Source organism: Acipenser ruthenus, chromosome 17, assembly GCF_902713425.1.
Source record: "Acipenser ruthenus chromosome 17, fAciRut3.2 maternal haplotype, whole genome shotgun sequence".
NCBI lineage: Eukaryota > Metazoa > Chordata > Actinopteri > Acipenseriformes > Acipenseridae > Acipenser > Acipenser ruthenus.
In genome coordinates this window covers 18924568-18952211 of record NC_081205.1, presented here as the reverse complement: position 1 = coordinate 18952211, position 27644 = coordinate 18924568, and the positions used below count along the sequence as shown (strand labels likewise).

Genomic DNA, 27644 nt, shown 5'->3' with positions numbered 1-27644 from the left:
AAACAGATAAATATTAATGTTATTGTCTTAAATCCAACCAAACTTGTTTTTTGACAGCATATAAAAAGAACTTACATTGATTAAGACAATGCATTAAGATGGAAAAGGACACAAAGGACAGTGATAGTATTCAATGAAGATAAATGCATATACAAGCTTCAAAGAGGGCTGGGCAGTCCTTTCTGTAACTAGGGCAACATAAAAGACTGATGGTGGAACAGCATTAACCTGGTCTCTGGTGTGACGTCATTGCAATGGCTGCTGAGATGAGCCTCTTTTATTTTTGACATTGCTTTTAAAATTGGACTTAATTGCACACCTATACATGTGAAAGGCACACCAAGAAAGCAGCAGCAGGCAGTAATTGATGTATGGGTTACAAACTAAAATGTTCCCAAACAGTGCTTGAATGTTTTCAAGCTTTTCTTTCAATAGCTCCAATTGTTTTTTCTAAAGAGATTAAGAGGTGATGTGCTAAAAATGCAGCTCTGATTATTATTGGGAACTTCAGAAACTAAAAGCACTTAGCTTTGACTTCAAGTAGGAGGGATACAATGAACTGCTTTGTAACTAAAGTGCAGCAGCTGAGTGGAGACAGATTGCAGGATCTCTGTGACATGTGTTTCAGCAGAGTGTTGTGTCATGTGGCCGGAAAGTCACATGGCTGGTGACCAAAGCTGAGGAAGGATGGAGTTGTGCTTACAGGAGTGCTAACTGAGCTTACACAGATCTTTGCATACTTTCCAAACCTCTCCTGTCATCAACTGCAAATCTGGGGGTGACATCTGTGAAATTTCAAGAATTAAAAACAAATTGTGACCTGAGAGGTCTTTAGGTAAGGTCTAAATACCAGCAATCTGAAACGTATAATGTAAATCAATCAAGAATTAAGAACAATAAATAAAACTCTTTTTTACAGTAGGCCCAGAAAGTGAATTAGATCTTGATAATGTAATACAATAGAATATTAAATAGCTTCTGCTTTCATAGTCTTCATGATGTGACTTCAGGTGATAGAGCCGAGTAATGCATGGTTCTTTCTTTCTGAATCTAATGACAGAATTGACCCTGCTCTGAATAAATCTCCCTGCTTTGGGTTCCTGTGTTTCACTGAGAAATGAAGCCAGAGATGATGTGAGTTTAACAAAAAAAAGCAGACAGAATCTCAGCAGGATAAGATGTCCTGCATTCTTCCTGATTGCTATCGACCTGTCGCTGGCCATGTCTGATAAGCACGTCAGTGCTGCTTATGTCAAAATACACTGACGTAGCAGCAGCACAGTTTAAGCAGTATATAATATATGACCTTCTTTCAATGCAGTGGGGAACATGCAGCCACCCGAGACAAATTTCACTGTATTCCACTAAATAAATTCCACCAAAAACATCACTCCAAAAATACAATATTGTACACTAGTTATCAGTGGGTTAAAAACAAGTTCAGAGCTGAATGATTAATAAGGTCTGGATCACGAACTGATACACAACCAATTTCAGCACAGAGAGGTTTCCATTATCTCAAAGTGACATGAGACGACCTGTAAAGCTATTTGTACCCATCCTGTGCAATACGAAACTGATTTCTTGATATCGGATCACATTCTGTACTCAAGAGAATTGAACTCAATCAATTCTTTCAGGATATGCTTTTTAGGAAGAAATCACTGCAGTTGCTGGACTGCAGGGACAGTGTAAAACAAGGGTCAGCATAGTGGATTACGACACTGTGATGTTGGCGACTGTAAGTGAATTTCATATCAAAACAGTGAATTAAAAGTGATGTCGGAACAGTGAATTATGACATAAAATTCTACACTGTGATGTCGGAACAGTAAATTATGACATTTACTTATGACATTGTGATGTTGGAAGTGTGAATTATGACTTTATTATATCAGTACAGAAAATGTAAACTCTGATGTCGCAACAGTGAATTTTGATGCTTTTTGGGCCAGGCTACAAAAGGTATGTTACTGTCAATGTACAGTGCTATAAAGAAAGTTCTTTGTTTTCATTTTTTATTTTAGGAATTGTATATGTTTTTATTAAAACAATAAAATAAACGGATGAAAATGGGCACAAATGGAATAGCAGCTCACGTGTTTCTATTAGCTGTAAACAAGTTTTGATTCATGAGGAGAAAGAAAAAAAGAATCAAAATGCAGCAACAATAGAAATATGTTGAGCAATATACAAATTTAATAGGAATGTGAGAAACTGAAGAAATGAATCAAATCGGTTACAACTAATTATTACAAAGAAAGTCCTCTCCACTGTACACAGGTTTTAGGTGACACTGATAAATCACTATAAAACCCCTTGAAGTCTTATTATGTACAGCTGGCCATACATTATTCATTGCATTATTAATGTAGCTACCTCAAATCTGTAAAACCTGTGGATTTGTCTGTAAAAGTCTTACAAATCTGAAATAAAAGATCTATTATAATGTAACTTAAGCATAGAATTGCTAAGCAGACAAACAGAAAAGCATGGGTGGATGGATGGCTCTGGCCAAACATAATGATGTTGCTTATACTCAGTCCTCAGACCCTAATCCAAAGTGTCTGCAAATACCTTTAAAGTAATGGTCTGTGATATTCAAAGAACAATTTATTTACAGAAGCTGTAACAGCAGCTAACTGAAATAAAATCTAGCTGGCAGGTACCTATTTACAGCAAGGCACATCCAACAAAAGCGGTCTCTTTTCAGCATGATGCAATATTATACTCTGCAGGATTAATAAATGTGAAGGAATCCCTCACCTACACTCACACCATCAAAGGACACCACAGGCAACCTGACATGGTACTGATTTGACTTCAGAATTATCAGCCTCTAATTCCTCCAGGGGAGTTGAAGCAATGTTCAGAATGGCCCATACAGTCATCCTTGTAAAACATCAGTCATTTTATAAGCTGGGAGATGCAGCTTTTATATAGTAAGTAATACAGGCAGGCTATTTGTTTTTAATGGACTGATGCTAGGTTCACAAAGTCACTTACACGTAATTGTAAGTGACTCTGCAGCTGATGCTTAGTTCACACACCCTAGTCTCTGTAAGTCGCCTTGGATAAAGGCGTCTGCTAAATAAACAAATAATAATAAATAATAAAATCCATTCTTGCCAATTACGAGCATAAAAAACATTATCACTGCCCACTTCCTTTCCACTAAAGATCTTTTAGTTCGTTGCTCACCTTTTTGCAAAATATGTAGATTTTTCTAATACTCTGTCATAGATTCTTGGTAACCAATTACTTTTTGTGATGTAGATCATGTGATCTTGTTGCAGTTGGTCAATTTGACCTATTTGACTGAAGTCTGACCGAAGTGATTGGGAACCAAATACACTAAACACCCCCCAGAGTGCATATGTGCATTAAAGTCAAATGTACTAAGAAATAATCGACACAGTTAAAGGAGGACCAGTGATAATGATGCCAGTACAAATAAGAGGAAAGATTTTAAAGCATTCGTTATCACTCCTTTAACTCCAGTTCTAGTATAGTAATAATAATAATAATAATAATAATAATAATAATAATAATAATGTAAGGAATAACTTTTCATGCAACTGTACATAGTAAAGCTGTAATTCAGATTTATCAATTTATCAAAGTCTCCAAAAAATGTACAATGTACTTTATTTTTTATAATTATAATTTCTCAAGTTTTTCACATTCATATTAAAATGGTATACTTGTCATTGTTGCCAAAAAACATTTTTACTCCCTCGTACGAAAAAGATTTTGCCAGATGGTTTACAGCTGTTTATTAATTAATAATGTATCTGTGTGACCTACAGTCTAATACGACTACTACAACTAATAATAATAATAATAATAATAATAATAATAATAATAATAATAATAATCATAATAATACTAATAATACTCTGATCTGAAAAGCTCTCTTGTTATTTGGAGACAGTAGAGAACACGAGCCTGCAGTATTAATGGTCGGCTGGTGTTGATAGGAACAGGTCATCCTAATTCTGATGAATGGACATTTCAGCAGAGAAGCGGAGAAGAAACAGTACAAGCGAAAGAGGTTTAATTTGTGCCTTGGATTTCTATAAACTCATTAATCATGTCGACACACATAGCACCCCCCCTCCGAAACACTCACCCACCCACACAAAACGCTTTTTCTTTTTTCTTCCAGACATTTTGCAATGCACCATTTTTCTGGCACAAATATAAGAATGCAATGCATTGCTTGAAAATAACATTTAATATTCCCCAACCTGGGACATAGAACAGTATCAGAATCTGGGGACTCTATGCATGGGTATACTGAATGGTTCGGATAGACCCCTTGCTCTTATAACACGGTGTATCACAGACCAGCTATGTAAAAAATGATATGAAAATGTCATCTGTATGTTTGCCATGTAACCTTCACCTGCCCTATAGTTAATACAGTAAAGATAGCTGACTATGTTGGGTTGCATCAATTCAGAATGTCTTTAGTGGTTTTGATTTGCAGGAGAAGATGGTTTGGATGGTGTTGCACCATTACCATTTATTGATTTAATTCTCTATGTTTACTTTTATTCCAGGGAATCTTATGGCTGACAGAATGTAATTTAAATGATAGGGCACACAAATAGTTCCTCATGGGTTTCAATCTCTGACAAAAGAGTAATTTGGCTTTGAAATGGGGTGGCAGGGATGGCTTGCGGGTGATGTCAGACCAGGAAGGAGACACAGACACCCAGCACTGAGGTATGAATGAAACGCTGATGCTCGGTTTATTATAAACCAAAGAGTTAAACAAAACAGAAACACTTTACAAAGCAAAACGGCACAGTGGTCAAAATAAACAGCCAAAAAAGACCTGGAACAAAACAAACAAGTATCGTGCTGGTGTATACCCAGCACGCGTAGCAATTGTTAATTCTCTTTAAGTTTCTCTCCTACCCACGTCTTCCGTTCCGCCTCTAAACACACTAACCATGTTCAGCCAAAGCTGCAGGTTTTTATATTGTGGCCGAGGGATGAACTGGCTATTAATTACCTAGTTGATCCCTCGACCACATTCAGCACAGTTTTTCTCAAATGCGTGGGCAACAGCCAGTTTGTCAATAATTACTCACTATTGACCACTCATTCTCACAATTTTATCTGAATGGGGCATTTTAACCCCATCCAGGCTGTAAACAATAATAACAAAACATTGTGTTTTTACACACTAAACCATGCATTTTAAATAATAATAATTATACAAAATAATACAATACACACAGGGGCGGGTGTACACCGTCACAAACGGGTATTTACTGAATTTTCGCTTTTCAACAAAAAATATTTGACGCAAGTCACTGATTTTACATTAATGATGTGTAAGATTGTGGCAGCTCTGGCTCGCAGTGGTGATGTGTGATGACGTCACGGACCAGGAAGTAACTGAAACCAAACAGTGGATGGGCGGGTGAAGCTGAATGCTATTGCACTCAGCGTATTTATTAATAAACAAAACAAAAATAAAATATTTAAACAAACAACAAAACAAAAAGGCGCGAGGGCCAAACGAATAAACAAACAAACAAGTAAGTGTCGTGCTGGCTAATCCAGCACGTTTTAGCAATTGTTAATTACATCTTATTCTCCTCGCGCTCTTTCTCTCTCCGCTCTCCCGTACTCTCCTCTACACTCAACCACGATTGCAGAGAGCTGCAGGTTTATATACTCTGGCTGAGGGATTAACTAGTAGTTAATTATCTTATTATCCCTCGGCCAGAGTCTGCACGCGTTTGGTAAGGATGCATGACTGTCAGCTAGTTAAATAATCAGTAGCTGATCAGCCATGCATCCTCACTGGGTTTTTAAATATAATAATAAAAGACGCGGCGCTTTTACCCGCGCCGCAAACAAAAATACAAATAATAATACATAGGAGCGGGACACTCCGCCAAAGATTAATTATGTCTATTTCAGTGAAATCAGAAGTATCCCTAATTGAATCCATCTGGGTAGAAATCAATGTATCAGCTGTGCCATAAAACACAAATAAATGCCCCTCTGTGGAGTGAAAGCATTGTACCGAAGCAGACGGATGTTTTGCCCAGTAGCATATATAAACACACATTAGTAATTTCTTTTCAAGCTTGTCTTTCCAGCGACTCGCAGGATGACAGACTGTACTCCTTTGGCAGCTTTACATAATCAAAAGTATACATCATCTCTGTAGTGACAGGTCTTGCTTAGGTACTCCCATTGTTAGCAGGCAAAGCCAGCAAAGGGTTATTGAAGTACCTTTTGGATTTCAGTGTCTCTGTTTTCATTTTGCAGGCATGCAAGGTCTACTGTCTGGTGGCCTTGAGTTCACATGCACTACGATTCTGGTTTCTTGTATATTCCCCCTTTGGAGTGGATATTTCCAGGCTTTTGTTATTCAGGCTTCTGTCTGGAAGCACAGAGCTTCGAGTAATGAGTTTTTTTTTTTTATTAGTTCAATACATTAAAGACTCTTGACCAAATAAATCGTGTTTTGTTTTGTTTTTTATAAAAGAGGACAACAGTCCTGTTCACAGTAATGAGGCCTCTTGGGCTTCACTTTTGAGATTCCCCCTGGCAGCCTATTATATTATGACTTTTGAAGGTGTTCTTATATATTTACTATACCAGAAATACAGCTCCTTTATTAGGCCCCCTGTAAAATACAAGAAACGGTGGAAAGTTTTAACAAGAAAATAAAAACTAAAAAAGTATACTTTGCAGCTGCTACAATAATACAATACTGCAACTACAGTGAAAGTGGAATTAGGTGGTTACCTAGGACAATTTGTGGCTGTAAAAGTCAGAGAGCTGCTTATTTGCGTTTTATCTCTCATTAACTTTTAACCAGAAAGTCACTGGTTCAAATCCCACCTCTGCCACTGACTGACTCTCTGTGTGACCCTGAGAGTCATGACTTAACCTCCTTGTGCTCCATCCTCTGGATGAGATGTTAAATCAGTGTCCTGTTGTAAGTGACTCTGCATATAATGCACTGTTCACAGCCTACATCTGTAAAGATATTTGTGATGGTGGTCCACTATGATAGGCGCTTCCCATTATACCACAGAACCAGTTATAATGCGACATGGTCGTGGATCACATTTTTCCCATAATGCCATTCCACTTGCACTTTCATTCTAGTTACAAGGTGACACACAAATAGTATAGTCTCTTAACTATGGCTCCTGACTGCAGTGTTGTAAAGTGGGAACACTGTACTGTATACAGGTGCATTTTTGGATAGGCCTAGTTAGGTGCTTCTGTAGAACATATTTCTCTGTGATTCAAAAATTGCTTTAGGCTTTTGATATCCATGAACAAACCAAAAAAAAGACTTAACATCTCACAGTAGCTCATGTTAAAAAAACAACTAGTCATATTGAAATGTTGAGATATTGTGATAATTATCTCATAATCTTTATTAATTATCTTATCTTAATAAGTAATACAGGCATAAAGTAACCTGGGACTAAAGTATCGGAGCTCTTTGTCCTAAACTGGAAGCTGTATTTTCCTTCGAGTAGGAGGATGCGTGTGACTTTGTACTATCAAGGTTTTCATCTTGTAATCAAGTTGTCACTCGTGGGATGTCACCCCGATTCTCTCTATGGCGATAAACCTTTGTGTTTAAGAGATTTCTATCTGGAGTCCTTCAATGCTCACAATCTCCTTTGGAGCTTTAGTATTAGGTTTTAAGACTATTATTGAGCTTCTAAACAATGGAACAAGACCTGCTATCACTTAAGCTCTCACTTAAATGTATTAAACCTCTTTGTATTGTGCTGTAGCCTGTAGGTTTGTGTTCCTTGACAACTGAGAAAGCCCTGCAGTGCTGAGTTCTTTCTCCTGTAATTTAGTGTTCTCCCTGCAGGACAGCAAGGATTCTGTGTCGTGTTATTTAGTTTTATGTTGAAGTACTGGGTTCTAAAAGCATAGAGGAGAGGTTCTAGGATTGTTTTTTGTCAAGCATCCTTGACAAAGGATGGGAAAAATTTGAACTGTGTTTAAAAATGGTTGGACAAAAAAATGAGGACAAAATAAAGAGCGGACTCTCACTTATTAAATTGTTATGCAAACTATTCTATTGACTGCACAAATTGCAGATGTTTCACAAGACACTGTGTCAAAAGGGATGACTTTGGGCAATCCTGGAGAACAGATTCCCACCCCAACTTCCCTGTAAGAGGTAATTGTTGAGGAATGATCATGTATCACTCCAGGAGACACACCTTGGAGGCTTAAATCAGTGCCTGGCTGCCTACGGTGACCCTACTCCCTATTAACACTAGAACCGCCACGGTTATACGCATACCTAAAACCGTCGCCAGCAGTCATTATAACGGTTACATTTTAAACAACATCAATATTAAAATGAAAGACAAACTATTGGAAACAACTCAAAAGTTTTATTCAAGCACATTATATCAAACATCTGCACAGCCGAAATGCTGTATTTAAATGAACAATTAAACATAAAACGGTTTATTTTCTAATTTATCACATATAAAGCACTACTTCAAAAAATGAAAAACTGTAATAAAATAAACATTTCCAAAGAAACTAGTGTGTAAACAGGTATATTTCATACAAAATTGTAAAAACGAAAGTCGTTTTTAATTTAAAACTAAAGTAACAAATGTTTTCTTTTGCGTGTGTCACTCAATGCAGCACAGAATCCAGGTTGAGCTGCCGCAGCCTGCTGCTTTGCAGTTTTCTGATCGAAATGTTTCTGCTGAAGCGCTGTGGCTAGCTTCAAGATGAAATCTCTACTACTGATATTTTCCCCGGTGCATTCCTTGTACAAAACAAAGCAATTGATGGCTGCCAGGTCCAGTAGAGACAACAACAGGCTTGTATATAAAAATAAAACAGAATATTGTAGATTATATTCAAAATAAAAACATGTATTGTAAAAGGCAATCAAAATGACAGCTTTTGCGGTTCTAGGTAGAGGGGATTATAACTTTTATTTTTATTTTTGCGATACTGCCTTTCAAACGCCATCAGGGTATTAATACATCTATTTAGGAAAAGTCAAGAACGGACAACCGCGTATCTTTCACACATGCAGAGTAATTTACATTTTAAAAGTGAAAACTGTCAAAATGAGTGCTGTGGTGGTTCTAGTGTTAACAGAGTTATGGCAGGTGTTTCTGTTTATCCAACCCCTGTATATTAATTAAATAGAAAGCCACATGTTGTCTGTTACAGCAATGAGAATAGAATCCTCGACTCATTTGTTCTGTAACCTTGGGCCAGGCACATGCCTTTGAATCCTCCCTAACCATGTTCTCTCTCCTTTTGTTTCCTGAAGTGGGAAGAGGTGAGCGGATACGACGAAAACCTGAACACCATCCGCACATACCAGGTGTGCAACGTTTTTGAATCCAGCCAGAACAACTGGCTGCTGACCACCTTCATTGACCGACGGGCAGCCCAGCGCATCTACGTGGAGATGCGTTTCACCGTCCGCGACTGCAGCAGCATCCCCAACGTGCCAGGCTCCTGCAAAGAGACATTCAACCTCTACTACTACGAGACAGACTCAGTCATTGCCACCAAGGGCACGGCCTTCTGGACAGAAGCCCCGTACCAGAAAGTGGACACCATCGCAGCTGACGAGAGCTTCTCACAGGTGGACTTCGGTGGGCGGCTCATGAAAGTCAATACTGAGGTCCGCAGTTTCGGCCCGCTCAACAAGAACGGTTTCTACCTGGCTTTCCAGGACTACGGAGCCTGCATGTCTCTGCTCTCCGTCCGTGTCTTCTATAAGAAGTGCCCCAGCATTGTGCAGAATTTCGCCATGTTCCCGGAGACCATGACAGGCGCTGAGAGCACTTCTCTGGTCATCGCCCGTGGAATCTGCATCCCCAACTCCCAGGAAGTGGACGTGCCCATCAAGCTGTACTGTAACGGGGACGGCGAGTGGATGGTGCCCATTGGTAGCTGCACTTGCAAGCCCGGCTATGAGCCAGACAACGGGAATGTGTGCAGAGGTAAGGAGGACTGTCTTTGCTTGTCTGTTAAAGTGGTAATAACTCATTCAAAAATAAGGTTCTTGCTCCCAAGTGGCGCATCCAGTAAAAGCACTCGCTAGAGTGCAGGATGCGCTCTATAGCCTGGATGTCGCCGGTTCGAGTCCAGGCTATTCCACAGCCGACCGTGGACTGGAGCACCCAGGGGGCGGCGCTCAATTGGCGGGGAGGGAGGGTTAGGTCGGCCAGGGTGTCCTTGGCTCACCGCGCACCAGCGACCCCTGTAGTCTGGCCGGGCCCCTGCAGGCTTGCCTGTGAGCTGCCCAGAGCTGCGTTGTCCTCCGACGCTGTAGCTCTGAGGCGGCTGCACGGTGAGTCTGCAGAGTGTAAAGATGCGGGCGGCTGATGGCAAACGCTTCGGAGGACAGTGTGTGTTCATCTTCGCCCCTCCCGAGTCAGCGCAGGGGTGGTAGCGGTGAGCTGAGCCTATAAATAATTGGGCATTTCAAATTGGGGAGAAAATAATAAAAACTAATTGGCAACGACTAAATTAAAAATAAATAAATAAATAAGGTTCTTAGTTGTATGGCAAATCCATAGTGTTGTTAAAAGGTAGACTTAATATGTCATTTTAAGATTTAGATGTTTAATGCAGCAATGCATGCACCAAAAAATGCATTTTCTTTTTTTCTCATTACAACTACCCTGGAAGTCCCTTATTATACTTTGTCTTAGTTTTCCATCCTGTGTTTTCGGTCGAAGGCCATATGCAGCAGGTTCTGTAGTCGGACACCATATGGTTGTTTGCCTACAGTTCATTTCTGTGTCCCTCAATGTTCATCAGGTCTGTGCTGCCCCCTTGTTAAGCATAATAATAAAAGCCTTCAGGACTATAACAGCTGCTTAAAGTAATTACCGGTATGCATGATGACAGTGTGGCTGGAACCCACTTACTGCAAAAACATGTAGTTATTGCTAAGAGCATTCTGGTTAAAAGCGAATGGTTTCATTCAGACTGACTAGTGCTAAAAGTGATGAATGGTTGTTGGAATACAAGCACACATGCACACAAATGATTGCTAATATGAGCAAAAACCTTCCAGTGACTGGAAAAATAGAAATACAAAAGGTTTTCTGTGGTCAGTCAGATTTGAAAACCTTCACCTTCCTTTGTATTGAAAACAGAATTCTTCAGAGTGCTGTTTTCTTTTTGTAGAATTGTTTTTTGAGCTGTATGCATTAATGTTATGTGTTTTTTATCAAGTCTTTTTGCAGAGCTTTGTTTTTTGTTATTTTTTCATTACATAAGAAGCCCAGTATACTTCTAATTTCTGTTTCTAGCCACCAGATAGGCATTGATGGCAAATTATATATATATATATATATATATATATATATATATATATATATATATATATATATTTTAAACAAATACATTTTTAAAACCATAACACAACCATATTACATACAGAATTATATCATATTAAGTGTTAAACATACAAACTCTATTACTAAAATCATAAGTGAAGTGTATGTAATATATATAAAATGCGTACAGCACAAAATATGCATACAACACATAAATTACATAGGGTATTGTGGCAAAGTTGTTTATAGTTCACAGGTGCAGTGGTGATGCGGTGCTCAGGAATGATAGACACAAGACATTTAACACTCATGATTCACAAATTGATCACTTCCTTTCTTGGTCCTAGTGGTAACCACATCAAAAGGAACAGATTGCTGGGGCCACTTCCCCTAAATACCCTTCGTCACGCCCTCTTTCGGATGCGCAGCCAATCACGTCTCCTCCAGTCCGTGACTGACTGATTGATTCATTCGCTCTCTGTCACATATCCCACCGCTCAGAGTGGAGTCGAAGGAACACTTGGCTGAATCTACCTTGCCCATTACACTCCCCTCCCGAGAAAAGTAATTTGCATTTTGGTGATCTTTCCCTGCACGGTGTGTCATGAAATACATGAAGAGTTGCAGCACCAGATACCACAGAGTTATCCGAGCGTTGCTATCCTTCATCGTGCTTAACCATCTGAGTGGGGTGTGGTCAGTGACGAGAATGAATGAATGTCCCAATAGGTAGTAGCATAAGGTCTGAGTGGCCCATTTAATGGCCAGACATTCCTTCTCTATGATTGAGTAGTTATGCTCCCCAGGGAGCATCTTGGGGTGTTCTACTCCATCGACCTGCTGGGACAAGACTGCCCCCAGACCAACATCCGAAGCGTCAGTGTGGAGGATGAATTCCTTATTAAAATCTCTTTTTAGTGAGGTTCACTAGAAGGTTGACCATTGTGAATCGTCAGTAATAACCGGCCAACCCCAAGAGAGACTTCACCTGGGACTTGGTTTTCAGGATTGCCGCGTCCATCAAAGCCTGGACTTTGGTGGTGATGGGTTTCACCTGCCCATGTCCCATAATAAATCCCAAATACTGTGTTTCTAATTTGGCAAAAGTTAGCTGTCAGCCGGGCTACCCTCAGAGACTGCAGGATGGCCGTGAGCCTAGCCATATGCTCTCGCCAGGTGGAGCTGTAAATAACCACATCATCAATATACACTGCAGCACACTCATAATGTGGGCCTAAGACCTGGTCCATTAGTCTCTGAAAGGCAGCGGGTGCACCATGTAGCCCAAACGGCATGGATATGAAATGAAACAGACCATCAGGGGTAGAAAATGCACTTTTCTCTCTAGAGCTGCGGGTTAAGGGGATCTGCCAGTATCCCTTCGTCAGGTCCAAAGTTGAGATGAACCTTGCCATTCCCAGTCTGTCGAAAAGCTCATCGACCCGATGCATGGGGTATGCATCAAACTTGGCAATAGCGTTTACCTTACAGAAATCAATGCAGAAGCGGTTGGTGCCATCCTTTTTGGCAACTATCACAATTGGACTGCACCACTCTCTCCTGGAAGGCTCAATCACCCCAAGTTCGAGCATTGCTCTCACCTCTTCACTAACACCACTTTGTCAGATCCGGTAAGGTCTCTCTCAAACCGTGATACCTGGGGTAGTGATAATAGCATGCTCAACAAGATAAGTTCTGCCGGGCACATCAGAAAAAAACATTCTTGAACTCTCCAATTAACTCATCTCTTTTCTGATCTGGAAGTAACTGTTCGCAATCTGAGTGCTAGGGGCCTCTATACAGGGTCCAAAATCATCCTCTACCTCACCTGGGGATGTAAATAAGGCCTCCCTTACCTGCCAGGGCTTCAATAAATTGAAATGGTAAATTTGTGTTGTGTAATCTACCACCACTAATATATGCGTCAGAAGGTAGCAAAGGACCAACTATGTCTAATGCAATGCCTTCAAAGGGGGTGTAAATAATTGGCAGTGGGACCAAAGGGGCGTACTCAACCTGGTGCTATTCGATGGCAGTGTGGGCATGTGGCTACATATTTCGACACTTCATTATGAAGCCCTACCCAATAAAATCGAGCCAATATGCGTTCCTTGTTTTATCAGCACCGAGGTGCCCCGCAAAAGGGATATCATGCGCCAGCCTCATGACCTCGAGCCAACAAGACGGGGGAACCATCAATTGCATTACAGGCTGTCCTGTGCCCGTGGCAGTGTTTACCCTGTACAGTAATTGCCCCTAATAGCGCCCCAGCGCCTTCAACATCCTTACCTTCAATAGACTGGACCTGTCCCCAAACGTGCACCAGTGTGGGGTCGTTTTTCTGGCCCCACACTAGGTCCGCACTTGAGTCCCACATGTCCGGTATATTGAGAGGGGCCGGAGTAACCCCAAGACCCGCCTCCCGAACACTCAGAGAGAGTCAGGCGACACACCCTCATCCAACCTCTCTGTGTCAGCGCCATGATTGGCAGACGGGTCCTCCAGGGCTTTCGACCCTCCCCCACACACACAGGAGCACGCATGTGCCCGATAGCCAGCACATATCTCGCCCTGCTACAGTCAGCTAAAATAAAGTTTTCTTTCAAGGAAATGAATTGTCTGGGTGTATATCTAATGATGTATATGTAAATTGCTTTGGCTTTGTCTTTATTTCTACTCAATGTCTTTTGTTAATCACCACGGACCACATTTAGCAACCTCTATTTTATTCACAAATCACAAAACCAGTAAGGTTAATTTGAGTACATTACTCAAAAGGAGTAGCAGTTTTGTTACACTGATGTAATTAAATCTTGCCCTTAAAAATTTTATGTTTACTGTACCAGTATGCACACTACATGTTTGCATGTACACATTTATCTTTAAATGTGTACATGCAATGTGTCGCACACAAGTGTCCTCCCTCCTCAAAGCCTTTGTACCACTCTGACACCGGCTTTCCAAAATCTACTAAAAATCAACGATGGTACAGGTCTGTCACACAACTTTAAAGTTGATTCATGATATTTCACGGATGGGAGCTAGGGCTGCGTGAAGAATATGGGTTAGTATTTAGAGGCTTAGCCTCAGAGAATGATGATGGCCTGCGGGCCAGGAGAAAAGGACGGGGTCCAGACTTTATACCGCATGAACCTCATACTGCGGAGGTGAGCCCCATGGGCTCGCAGGACCCCCTGAAAACATAGAAAGAAACATTTTGCAGTTGAGGCAAGAGCGAGAAGGCGCGATGTGAATGTTCTGCCTTGGGAATAATCCGAATTGCGAAATTGAATTGGCCGAAGGGAGATAACGGGTTGAGTATTGAGATTGATTTTGATACTTGTTAATTAACTGACGAATGTGTTCCATGATTGTCGAGTGGGAGGCTGGCTTCGGATTTGACAGTGTCCCAGGTGATTCTGAGGAATTCTAGTCGGGGCGATGGTTTATATTGAGGGTGGGATGCCTACTGAAGAAAACAGGGATCACAGATTGAAGATTGCTTGAGCAAGGTGGGGATATAAAGATAAAGTTGTCTTCCCCGCAGATCCCGAACAGGTGGTGGAGGGATGGATGAATGGGCTTGATTTAAAAGCGTCTAAAATATCCGTTTTTGCGAGCCAGGTGGCGTGGCCTGCTGCTTTGATGGATTTAATAGCGCCAGAAGCTGTAATGTAACAAAGGGAGAATTGATCGTGGGGAGTTAGGGCGTTGAGACTGGAGTGGAACTGCCTCTCGGGGTGGAAAGATTGATGATTAGGCGTTTTCCCCAATATTTTGGGGGTCGCTATTCCAATAGGGCTAATTCTGAAGATGGTGAACGGAGCTGGGAAGGAGCCGGCCATGAATTCTTTGTCCATCTCGACTTGGATTAGAGACTCAGTGATTCTGGGTTCAGAGGAAGCAGAGCGAAGATTTTTGCATATGAATGGGACAGAGGGAGATTACAAAGGGGGGCAGCCAAGGCTTTAAAAGCAGGGCGAGTCTGTGACTGCAGGGCAGTGCAGAGCATATGTGTTTCTTTAACTGCGGGGCGGTGCAGAGCGTATGTGTTTCTTTAACTGCGGGGCGGTGCAGAGCGTATGTGTTTCTGTAACTGCAGGGCAGTGCAGAGCGTATGTGTTTCTGTAACTGCGGGGCGGTGCAGAGCATATGTGTTTCTGTAACTGCGGGGCGGTGCAGAGCTTGTGTGGGTCTATGACCGTCGGGCGGCGCAGAGCGTATGTGTTTCTGTAACTGCGGGGCGGTGCAGAGCGTATGTGTTTCTGTAACTGCGGGGCGGTGCAGAGCGTATGTGTTTCTTTAACTGCGGGGCGGTGCAGAGCGTATGTGTTTCTGTAACTGCGGGGCAGTGCAGAGCGTATGTGTTTCTGTAACTGCGGGGCAGTGCAGAGCGTATGTGTTTCTGTGACTGCAGGGCAGTGCAGAGCGTATGTGTTTCTGTGACTGCAGGGCAGTGCAGAGCGTATGTGTTTCTGTGACTGCAGGGCAGTGCAGAGCGTATGTGTTTCTGTGACTGCAGGGCAGTGCAGAGCGTATGTGTTTCTGTGACTGCAGGGCAGTGCAGAGCGTATGTGTTTCTGTAACTGCAGGGCAGTGCAGAGCGTATGTGTTTCTGTAACTGCAGGGCAGTGCAGAGCGTATGTGTTTCTGTGACTGCAGGGCAGTGCAGAGCGTATGTGTTTCTGTGACTGCAGGGCAGTGCAGAGCGTATGTGTTTCTGTAACTGCAGGGCAGTGCAGAGCGTATGTGTTTCTTTAACTACGGGGCGGTGTAGAGCGTATGTGTTTCTTTAACTGCGGGGCGGTGCAGAGCGTATGTGTTTCTTTAACTGCGGGGCAGTGCAGAGCGTATGTGTTTCTTTAACTGCGGGGCGGTGCAGAGCGTATGTGTTTCTGTAACTGCGGGGCAGTGCAGAGCGTATGTGTTTCTGTGACTGCAGGGCAGTGCAGAGCGTATGTGTTTCTGTGACTGCAGGGCAGTGCAGAGCGTATGTGTTTCTGTGACTGCAGGGCAGTGCAGAGCGTATGTGTTTCTGTAACTGCGGGGCAGTGCAGAGTGTATGTGTTTCTGTAACTGCGGGGCGGTGCAGAGCTTGTGTGGGTATGACCGTCGGGTGGTGCAGAGCGTACGTGTGTCTGTGACCATGAGGTGGTGCATTAAAAAGTCCAGTAAAAGCCTGTTTCCAAAAATTAAATGTGACAGAAACAACAACTCAGCCATTTCTTAGTACTTGCAAGCAGTCTAAATTAGAACAGTACTTAGTACAGTAATTAGAATTAGAAAATGTTCCCTTTCAGTAAAATAAAATTAAATGAGCTTGGAAAATAGCTTTGAGAATCTAGCCCTGAATGTTGCAGAAATATCAAAAGTAGAAACCATATGTGGTAGGGGGCTCCCGAGTGACGCATCCGGTAAAGGCGCTTTGCGTGGAGTGCAGGATGCGCTCTATAGCCTGGACGTCGCGAGTTCGAGTCCAGGCTATTCCACAGCCGACCGTGGATGGGAGCTCCCAGGGGTCGGCGCTCAATTGGCCGAGCGTCGCCCGGGGGAGGGATGGTTAGGTCGGCCAGGCTGTCCTCTGCTCACCGCGAACCAGCGACCCCTGTAGTCTGGCCGGGCGCCTGTGGCCTTGCCTGTAAACTGCCCAGGGCTGTCCTCCGATGTTGTAGATCTGGGTGGCTGCATGGTGAGTCTGCAGTGTGTAAAAAAGTGGTCGGCTGATGGCACACCCTTCGGAGGACAGCGGGTGTTCGTCTTCACCATCCCATGTCAGCGCAGGGGTGGTAGCGGTGAGCTGAGCCTAAAAATAATTGGCCATTCCAAATTGGGAGAAAATAATAAAAAATAATTGGTAACGTCTAAATTATTAAAAAAAAAAAAAAACATATGTGGTGGCTGGACTACAGGCGCTTGCTGTGGACCATTGAGGGCGGCTGACGCCCAGTTGTAGGTTGGAACGTCAGCTGTGGGGACTGGAAGTACTGAACCCGAAGAGAAAGTGGCCATGATTAGAGTGTCGAATACTGGCTTGAAGTAATGGAGGAGCAACCCGTTTGTCCATATCGTTGAGCCGTGTATTAAATGAGGCAATTCAGACAGCGATGGGGTGATTGAGGGACTTCATGTCCTCGAAAATGTTGTTATGAAGCTGAAGGATGAGTTCGGCTGCATCTCCTGGTTGCTGCGCTGCTGAGAGGAAGGGCTGCTGCAGCCTGTCCTAGAACTCTGTGTGAGCGAGTTTGAGGAAACGTGCTTGTGAGAAAGATACAAAGGTACAATTTATTACTGAGCAACACCATATGCTCGCTTCCAGCCGGGATGTTGATATTGTTGTCATGCAGGGTTTTTAAGAGTTTGGCGAGTGGCCGATCCTTATAAAATAGTTGCTCCGGAGGCTGAGCGTGCTGGTGGGGGCGTATTGATCTCCATAGTGCCGGGGCAGCAGGTCTGGTTGCTGGCTAGAGATCTGCATTAGAAGTAGATGGTCCATCAGAGAAATGAATGAGATATTTTGAGGATAACCCGGCAGGGAGGTTTCCTGCAATGTATGCAACAAAGCAAACGCAAGAGAAGGAACATAGATTGTGACGTGGCTTAAACAGACAGAGAGCTTTGATAGGCAGGAGAAACATAGGAAGAGAGCAGCTGCAGCTCCTGCCCCTGAACCCCACTTTAAAGTTAACATTTGTTTATCAGGGGTTTAACTAAAATGTGCACATGTGTACCTCTTGTACAGGTCAAGTTAAAATACAAGAAGCTAAGAAAATAATTCCACTAAGTACTACCTAATATGCATTACAATCAATCATACTTTCTCACATTTTCCAATATAAAAGATACACACATTTTTACAGATATTTCAATGCTGCACCTCTGTTCTACAAATTTAGGATCGTAGAGACATTGAAAACACATTTGAAAAGCAACAATTGGTTACTGAAAAGGACTGCCAAAGGTTGAAGCTTCTGGGAGTCTGACTTCTTGTAAAACTCCAAGTCGCTCCTCAGTAACCAATCGCTGCTTTTCCAATGACTTGTGATTTCAGTGTCTGTGTTTCTTCATGTGACCTCTTAAAGTAGAATGTCAAAATTTCAACTGGTATTCTTAAAACTACTTAAACACCTTTCTAGCTAGATGTGGCCAAATTTGAAAGCTGGTCACAGTTTAGCTATTTTAATGCAAATACACATCTGTATGTGACTGATAGAGCTGAAGACCAAGACTTAAACAAGCCTTACCCTTGTTTAAAAAACTCTGTTGTATTATGGTTGGCCGCACATACATTTTTGGCTTAGATTCATTTAAGATAATCTTGCTTTATGAATAAAGCCAGTAATACGTATGTTGCAGTTTGGGTTGAGCTCAGAATGTGATAACTCTGAAACTGGTATACCATGTGTTTGAGTCCCACCAAATCTACTGCAACAAAACAAAGCTTACTTAATTTGATCCAACATCTCATTAAAGGCACCCTGGGGTACATCACAGAAGGCAACAACACCATACGTGTCACATTATGTAATTATACAATTACAGTAAAACACATACAATACAGTAATCAAATTAAAACTGGAAAATACATTAAAACAACAGTTAATACAGTAAAATGTCTATGTTCGAATGACACATTGTCATGTCAAACAGTAATTGTAAGATTTCTGGAACTGATGTTCAATTTAGGCACAGTTGGAATAGCATCCCAGATGGAGAAGACTCTAAGAAAAAGCAAGCTGAGCTTAATTCAATTTACAGGCCTACAGATGTCGAGTAGCAGTGGTGGAGAGAGGTTTTGTGTGAGCGCCCAAGTAGAGTTGGGATCCAAAGTCTCTCCTTTTTATATATGCTTACTTTTGCTGCAGTGGCGACTTGGAGTTGCTGTGACATTAACTCTGCAAGGTTCCTAAATGTTCCTTGCAGGATTGTGGCTCATTCCTCTATGAATTGTGGCTGTGAATAAAACGTTTCCCACAGATGCTCAATTGGACTGTGATCTGTCTCGGGCACATCTAACCAATCACAGACAATACCAACATAGTGGAAGCTGCATTGTTATCTTAAAGTGGTCCAGTGGTTAAAGAAACTGGCTTGTAACCCACCTCAGTCACTGACTCATTGTGTGACCTTGAGCAAGTCCCTTAACCTCCTTGTGCTCCGTCTTTCGGGTGAGACGTAGTTGTAAGTGACTCTGCAGCTGATGCATAGTTCACACACCCTAGTCTCTGTAAGTCACCTTGGATAAAGGCGTCTGCTAAATAAACAAATAATAATAATAAAGTGTTACAAAAAACCCAGCAGTGTTTACAAGAAATGCATTACGTTACCTGTTCTGCATCCTGCATTGTCCTTATCGCACCATTATATTTTTAAACACATTGCAGAGTGATTTGAAATATTTAATTAAACATCATGGGTCATAAATGAACTTGGGAGTACGTTTCTCAATTTTTACTCAGGAATTTATCTTCTAAACATCACAGTGTATCCAGTTCACACTCCCTCCTGTAACAGTGCTGGTTTTCTGTTCCCGCAATAAAGTCAGCACTCATATCCGACCCTATAAAATTTTGACTTCAGTGACGGTTAAACGCGTGTGACGCATATCTGATTATTTGGCCCATTCCAACCCTTGTCCGTTTTTCAGGAACACAAAAAAGATACAATATCAAAAATACCCATCTGAAAGGACTGTGTTTTAAAATAAGTAGGCTTCCATTTAGATGTACTGTATTGATTTTGTTGGTACAGTACTATATTTTCAACTGAAGTAGTATTTTAATTCAGAACGTTATGATTCTGAAAATATCACTTGCCAAACAAAAAGAGACAACAAGTTAACTGTAACACAGTACATACTTTTAAATCCATACGTATTGTAGCGGTAAGTACAATTTCCCATTAACGACCTAACAGCAAAATGAAATAAATCTAAATGTTATCCATGCACAGAACTGCGTAAAACATAAAAGGCAATGCAATTTAGAAAAACCAAAAGATTAAAAAAAAACAAAAAAAACAACAACACAGTTTCCAGAATTAAAACAGTATCCCAAGTCAATATTCAGAATTGCAGAATATAGTGCTCGATAAGGCCCTAATGTCACAGTTCACTTACAAATGAAAATGCACAAAAGCAGCTAAAGATCACAGATAAAAAACAAAATACATCATAGTATCTAAAACTGTTTAATGATTAACTGTTACATTACCCTAGCTTGTCTCGTTCGCTTTGTTTTGGATGAATTTTCGTCAGGTGAAACTGGAGGAAGCGCTGTGTACCTGCACAATATAAGACAGACTGATTTGGCATTAGAAAGAAAGCCCAGCTCTTCAATGTTACAATTTATCTGAATATCCGTCACAGCCAGTGTTTTTTTTTTCCCTCTCACATGCTAAATCAGTCTGTTTTTATTGTGCAGTTACACAGCGCTTCCTCCAGTTTCACCTGACGAAAATACAGCTAAAACAAAGCGAACGAGACCAGCTACTGTAATGTAAAACAGTTAATCATTAAACAGTTTTAGATACTGTGATGTGATCTTTAGATGTTTTTGTACATTTTCTTCTGCAACTCAACTGTGACATTAGGGCCTTATCGAGCACTACATTCTGCAATTTTGAATACTGACTTTGGATACTGTTTTAATTCTGGAAACTGTGTTGGTTTTTTAAAAATCTTTTGCTAAATTGCATTACCTTTTATGTTGTATGCAGTTCTGTAAATAGGTAACATTTTGATTTCATTTTGCTGTTGGGTAGTTAATGGGGAATTTAAAAGTATGTACTATATTATTACAGTCCATGTGTCGTCTCTTTTGGCAATTGATATTTTCAGAATCATATTGTTCTGAATTAAAATATTTCTTCTGTTGAAAATATAGTACTGTACCAACAAAACCAATACAGTACATCTAAATGGAAGCCTACTTATTAAAAAAAGTCCTTTCAGCTATGTATTTTTGATATTGTATCTTTTTTGTGTTCCCTGAAAAATTGACAAATGTTGGAACAGGCCAAAATGAAATAATCAGATATGCATCACACACGTTTAACCGTCACTGAAGTCAAAATTGTATAGGGTCGGATATGTGAGTGCTGACTGTACATATACTGTATATATATAGACGTCAACAGATATTTAAATATGAAAAGCAATAACTTATTTTAACTTAGTGGTGTTTTGCTTCACAATATCCATGGAGAAAAACAAGGTCTTGTTATATTGTTTTACTATTCCATCATCAGCCACCTCAAACCCAAATTATTTCCATACTTCACTGCACACAGACTTCAGGGTTGTTATTTTCTAGCCAATCTGAAAGTAATTGACTCTTCAGCTGCTCTGTGTATAATGCTGACTCACCTCAAAGTATTAATTGTCATGCCAAATTTTGCATTATTTTATTATTAATTATTAATTTCTTAGCAGACGCCATTATCCAGGGCGACTTACAATTGTTACAAGATATCACATTATACATTATTTCACATTATACAGATATCACATTATTTTTTACATAGAATTACCCATTTATACTGTTGGGTTTTTACTGGAGCAATCTAGGTAAAGTACCTTGCTCAAGGGTGCAACAGCAGTGTCCCCCACTGGGGATTGAACCCACAACCCTCTGGCCAAGAGTTCAGAGCCCTAACCACTAATACATTAATAATAGTGTAAGTAATCACACGGACAAAATGTAATGAACCGGTGACACCTGCATTTCTCAAAATAATGCAAAATTGCTGGCCAATAGTGCTTAATGCAGCATGCAAACAGAGTTTGGTACCTAAACGCCAATCAATGGAATAAAATGTTTAAATAATACTTTAGTGTGTGGTGTTTGCCTATGAGACTGTTTTTGTTGTATCTTAATATAAAATAAACTTGATTATACTGCGTTTGTATTTTTAGCGGTATTAGCAATAAAAAGTATGTCTCTGCAAGTGTACATGAATTTCTTTTTTTATCACACGATATTGCAATATGGAAATTATATCAAAATATCAATAATGGGGCACATCACTAATTTGAAACAATTTAGAAACAATACCTAATGTGATGACAGGATAGGAAGGACATTAAAAAAGCCTAAGAGTATGTTGTAAATAACTTTAAAATTAAACCTAGCTGGTAAACAACACTGGCATGATCAATGATAATCAATAAAGACTGAAGTAGGCTTGTTGGAATCTGCCTTGACAACACCATGGCCTAGCACTAAGATTCAACCTGTGGGGCCTCCCATTGATGCCTCTGATGTCTTCATAATGTCAGGCAGCTACACAGGCAGCTGTGCCACAAAAAGGCCCCTCAGACAGCAAGCCTTTTATTTTGGAAGTTCTTTTTTTCTTTCTTTTTTTAAACAAAAAATCACAGTAATAAAATCTCAGTTGGTTTTTTTGGTGTGAAAAAAACAAACAAACAACAAAATAACAAAAAACAAAAGCAAATCCACCCAATGCTGGTTCTTTAAGCTGGAGGATAAATACGTTATTTTGTGAGTGGAAAGCAGACTTACTGTTAGCACGTTTGCATATTTAAGGAGCGTCATTTCAAGCAGGGTTTGTTCGCAGGCTGCCGCTGCATGTGGTCCTTGGTCGAGGGAATGGGCCTCAACTGATCAATAATTTGTAGCAGGAATGTTCACGTCAGAGAGCTGGAGGTTGCCACACTACCAGCTGTTTGAGCCAAGAACTCTTTTTCTTCTCTTTTTCTAATTAAGAGTTAGCATTCGTCACCTGTTTCATCCTCAATGTAGGATGTTTTAAAGTGAAACTCCTTATTCAATACGCCTCCCAGCAGAATGTTTTTCTTCAGTATGTATTTCGTAAATGATCTATTGCCTTTTATGTAATTTACAATGTTACTTCAGATATTTCCTTACTGACCAAACCCCTTCCCTGATATATATAACCAAGATTGTTTTATTGACTTAAGAGCACTAGCCTTTTTGACTCTTGCCTTTTTTATATACAAGACATCATCTAGTAGTTCTGAAATCCACCACAGTATTTGTCAACAGTAATACAGACTTGCTTGCCAAAATGCTGATAGCAGCAGCCCTTAAAGTTATGTAAGGATTCCAAACAAGATCAGAAGTAAATTGACCAGTTCTTTCTGGTAAAGTTCTGATGTGCTGAATCATCTTGGGAACTGTTCACATTAAAATACACAGATGGGAATCACAGCATACACTGTACCTCTGTTATAATAAACTTTTAGTCCCTGATGTTCTTTAGAATGAAAAGAGGTTTCATTGCTTAGGTTTCATGTTTTTATCAGTGTTTATCCTAAAATCCTAGATTCTTTATATAAGCAACACTATTTAGGGCAGCAGTGTGGAGTAGTGGTTAGGGCTCTGGACTTTTGACCGGAGGGTCGTGGGTTCAATCCCTGGTAGAGGACACTGCTGCTGTACCCTTGAGCAAGGTACTTTACCTAGATTGCTCCAGTAAAAACCCAACTGTATAAATGGGTAATTGTATGTAAAAAATAATGTGATATCTTGTAACAATTGTAAGTTGCCCTGGATAAGAGTGTCTGCTAAGAAATAAATAATAATAATTTAAATCCCCCCATTATTTCCGTCCCCTTTTCTCACAACTTTGCACAGTGTCTCCTGATCTGCATGGAGGGCAGCCTGTCATCCTCAGCGTCTGCCAGCGAACCCCCACTCTCTCAAGCTTTTTGTTTTGCCAACAATGACCGCAAAGGCAAATTGAAGAAGTCTGGCCCATCTGCTAGGCCATTCAGAGAGGCACTTTGTGTTCCCTAACCTTCTCCCAGCCTTCTTTCCTTATTATTCTCATCATGCATAAAAGCTCTGAAGGCTAATTAGAAGACAGGGCTGAAAAGGGATGAGGCGGGGGTGGGGGTTGGTCCTACTATCAGCAATGCAGATTCTATTCAGTCGTCCTTCACCAAAAAAAATAAAAAAGACAGGAATGTGTCGTAGTGACAGGACAGAAAGAGGCTTTGGCTTTTTAAGCAGTGAATGTGGGAGGGAAAGTAAGGTTGCACATCTTCTGTGTAAAACTTATTTTCATTCCGTAAAGGCCACTGTTAAGTCAGATGGGAATTAAGGCTGTAGTCTCTGTGTGCCCATTGCAACCCTGAATGATGCACACAGAGGCATTTTTCATTTCTTTTTCCTGCTTTTTATTACTGTCCAATAATGAAGATTCCCAAGGAACATTTGCATGCTTTAATTGGATTTAAAGGAGACATGAATAACAGTTGCTCGTCTCATTAAAAGTATAGACTGCTCTTACTGTCTGGAAGGTAGTGTGTGGGTATGTTCTACTGTTTTCCAACAGGAATTAAGACACAATGAGGATTGAAACAGGAACTTCTCTTATCTGAAAAAAAAAAATTAAATTTTAAACTTAATTTAGCTTTTATATATTTTTTGGTTTTACCTTATAAGCCCACGCTGAGGCACAGTGTGCCTCTCCACAGCAGCTGCCTGCTCTTACCCCAGGGAGCAGACTTTAGGAATTGATTCACTTCCCTGATTGCTACCACAGACCAGCCACCATCATTGATTTTCCAGTGGGCTGGCATTAAACACTGCTGTGCTAACAGTGCTATCTATCTATCTATGAATCTATGTATCTATCTATCTATCTATCTATCTATCTATCTATCTATCTATCTATCTATCTATCATCATCATTATTATTATTATTATTATTATTATTATTATTATTATTATTATTATTATTATTATTATTATTATTATTAATAATAATAATAATAATAATTATTATTATAATAATAATATATTCTACTATTAAAAGCTTAATGAGTAGCTTCAAATTACATTACATTTCTTTTTTTGTGTTTGTCTTTTTACCGTCCGTTAAGATGCTTCAATTATATGTTCAGGACAGAAAAAAGAAAAGGAATCTTGATCCAAAGTGGCAGATCACTAGATGGCACTGGCTCTTACTTTTATAAAGACACTTCCGCAGTTCTAGTCTACATTATACAAATCTATAGCAGGCAACTACAACTGAAAAGCAGCTCCTGCGCTCGAGTGAAAGCACCTGAACACAGACTAAAAAAAAAAAAAGTAATTGCAAAAAAGAGATTCGTTCTGTAAAGGTCCCTTCACAATGGTAAAAAAAAATACATTAAAAAAGCTATCCAGTTATTGAAACCTAGATCATGTGCTTTCATTTGGGTTACGCATGGTAGAAAATGACATTTTCACTACTGAACGTTTAGAGTCATAACTCATTTCTGCAGAGGAATTCTTTCTATTTTCTTACTTATTTATTTCCTCCATCCTGAAATATTGTAGCAGTTCAATGGGAATGCAAGCGCCAGCCTCCCTGACTGAGAGAGGTTTGAGATGATCAGTGGCATTATGCATAAATAACGTGGTGATGATGAATGGGCACTTAGCCACACGGAACCACACTCAATCAATGGCCCGTGAATCTTCCCTGCATGCGAGCCCTGGCGAATGTTAAATAAAGTTATTTGAATATCTGTAATATTAATGCCAATGTGTCAAAAGCTTGGCGGAGCTGAACACACTGAAAATATCATCTTATATCCCTGATCTGCATAATGAAATAAACAGTGCAGGGAAATGGATGATTTGAGAAGGCAGAGGAGAGAAGATTGGACTGGAAAGCCTGTCTTCATGCAGGGGGATTGTTCAGAGTCAGGCTTACGAGGAAATGGAAATTTGGGTGACATTTCTAGTTATGTGTTGAATATCCAGTCATATGCACTCGCTTGCGGCACACATAACTGGAAGCCTGTTTCAACGTAACAAATGTTCTTTTTTGCACCGAAATAAAACAATATGTCACTTTTTAAAAAATCTGTAATGAGGAGTGCCGGATGAGCCCTATAGTCTGGATGTCGCGAGTTTGAGGCCAGGCTATTCCTTTGCCGACCGAAGACGGGAGCTTCCAAGGGGCGGCGCTCAATTGGCCGAGCGCCACCCGGGGGGAAGGAGGGTTAGGTTGGCCAGGGTGTCCTCGGCTCACCGCACACCAGCGACCCCTGTAGTCTGGCCGGGCGCCTGTGGGCTTGCCTGTAAGCTGCCTGAGAGCTGCTTTGTCCTCCGACGCTGTAGCTCTTGGGTGGCTGCATCGTGAGTCCGCAGTGTGAACAAAAACGGTCGGCTGATGGCACACGCTTGGAGGACAGCGTGTGTTCGTCTTCGCCCTCCCGAGTCAGCGCAGGGGTGGTAGCGGTGAGCTGAGCCTAAAAAATAATTGTCCATTCCAAATTGGGAGAAAATAAAAAAATAATTGACTAAATTAAAAAAAAAATCTTAATGAAAGCCGACATTGGCCATGCTTACTAACAGCAAACTTAACTTCTGAAAATAAAGTTCCAGTGCACATTTCTTCACCTATGGGTTTCAGTGCATAGAGAAATGCTGATGTGCTTCTTCATCTCAATGACCAGCAAGCCCGGAGGAGTCTTTTCAGAAGTATTTTTATTGTACTAGTTAGTAAGCAGAAACAACAGTAGAGAATCATACAGAAAAACATAACTAGATATTGAACAGGTAAAGCTGAGGGAACAAGAAGTATGGCTTGGAACTTTTCTAGAAACTAGGTTTCATGTCACTGCATGGCCCACCAAGACTTGGGGTTTGACATAGCAAAGTTGCGTCAAACTCGGTTTCAAGCCACTGTTCCTGAAAAATATATAACGTATACTCCTATTTTTTTTTAATTATCTGTTTATTTTCAAAATATAAATCACAAAAAAAAGATTGTAATCATGTGCAACTCTTCAACATAAAGAAGAACTATGCCGTATGTTCTATGCAAGGGTCATGACATCTAAATGCAGGATAAGATGTATTTTTACAAATCCCTAACAGTGGTTATTTCTCATGTGTTATTTAGGGCAGCAGTGTGGAGTAGTGGTTAGGGCTCTGGACTCTTGAGTGGAGGGTCGTGGGTTCAATCTCCGGTGGGTGCTGCTGTACCCTTGAGCAAGGTACTTTACCTAGATTGCTCCAGTAAAAACCCAACTGTATAAATGGGTAATTGTATGTAAAAATAATGTGATATCTTGTAACAATTGTAAGTCGCCCTGGATAAGGGCGTCTGCTAAGAAATTGATAATAATACTATTTTAGACACATAGTCCGCTCCTATTAATATGTGTTACAGCTTACACAGTTTTTGTATAAATACAAACTGTGTAAGCAACTGTGAAGAAAAAAGCAACAAGAAGACAAGAGGTAGTAACACCAAATGCAGAAGGAAGAACACTTTATTTATATAATTGAACCCAATGATATACTGTATAAAACT

General features: G+C 40.6%; 1 protein-coding gene across 2 annotated transcripts in view; it reads left to right on the top strand.

Annotated features, from left to right (window-relative positions):
- The window catches only part of LOC117423351 (ephrin type-B receptor 1), a 257791-nt gene that overhangs the window by 85252 nt on the left and 144895 nt on the right, over positions 1-27644 (top strand). For both annotated transcript variants that reach the window (XM_058990042.1, XM_034038975.3), the window contains exon 3: positions 9320-10001. In XM_058990042.1, the coding sequence (XP_058846025.1) occupies positions 9320-10001 (682 nt within the window). The remainder of the gene's footprint in view (positions 1-9319; positions 10002-27644) is intronic.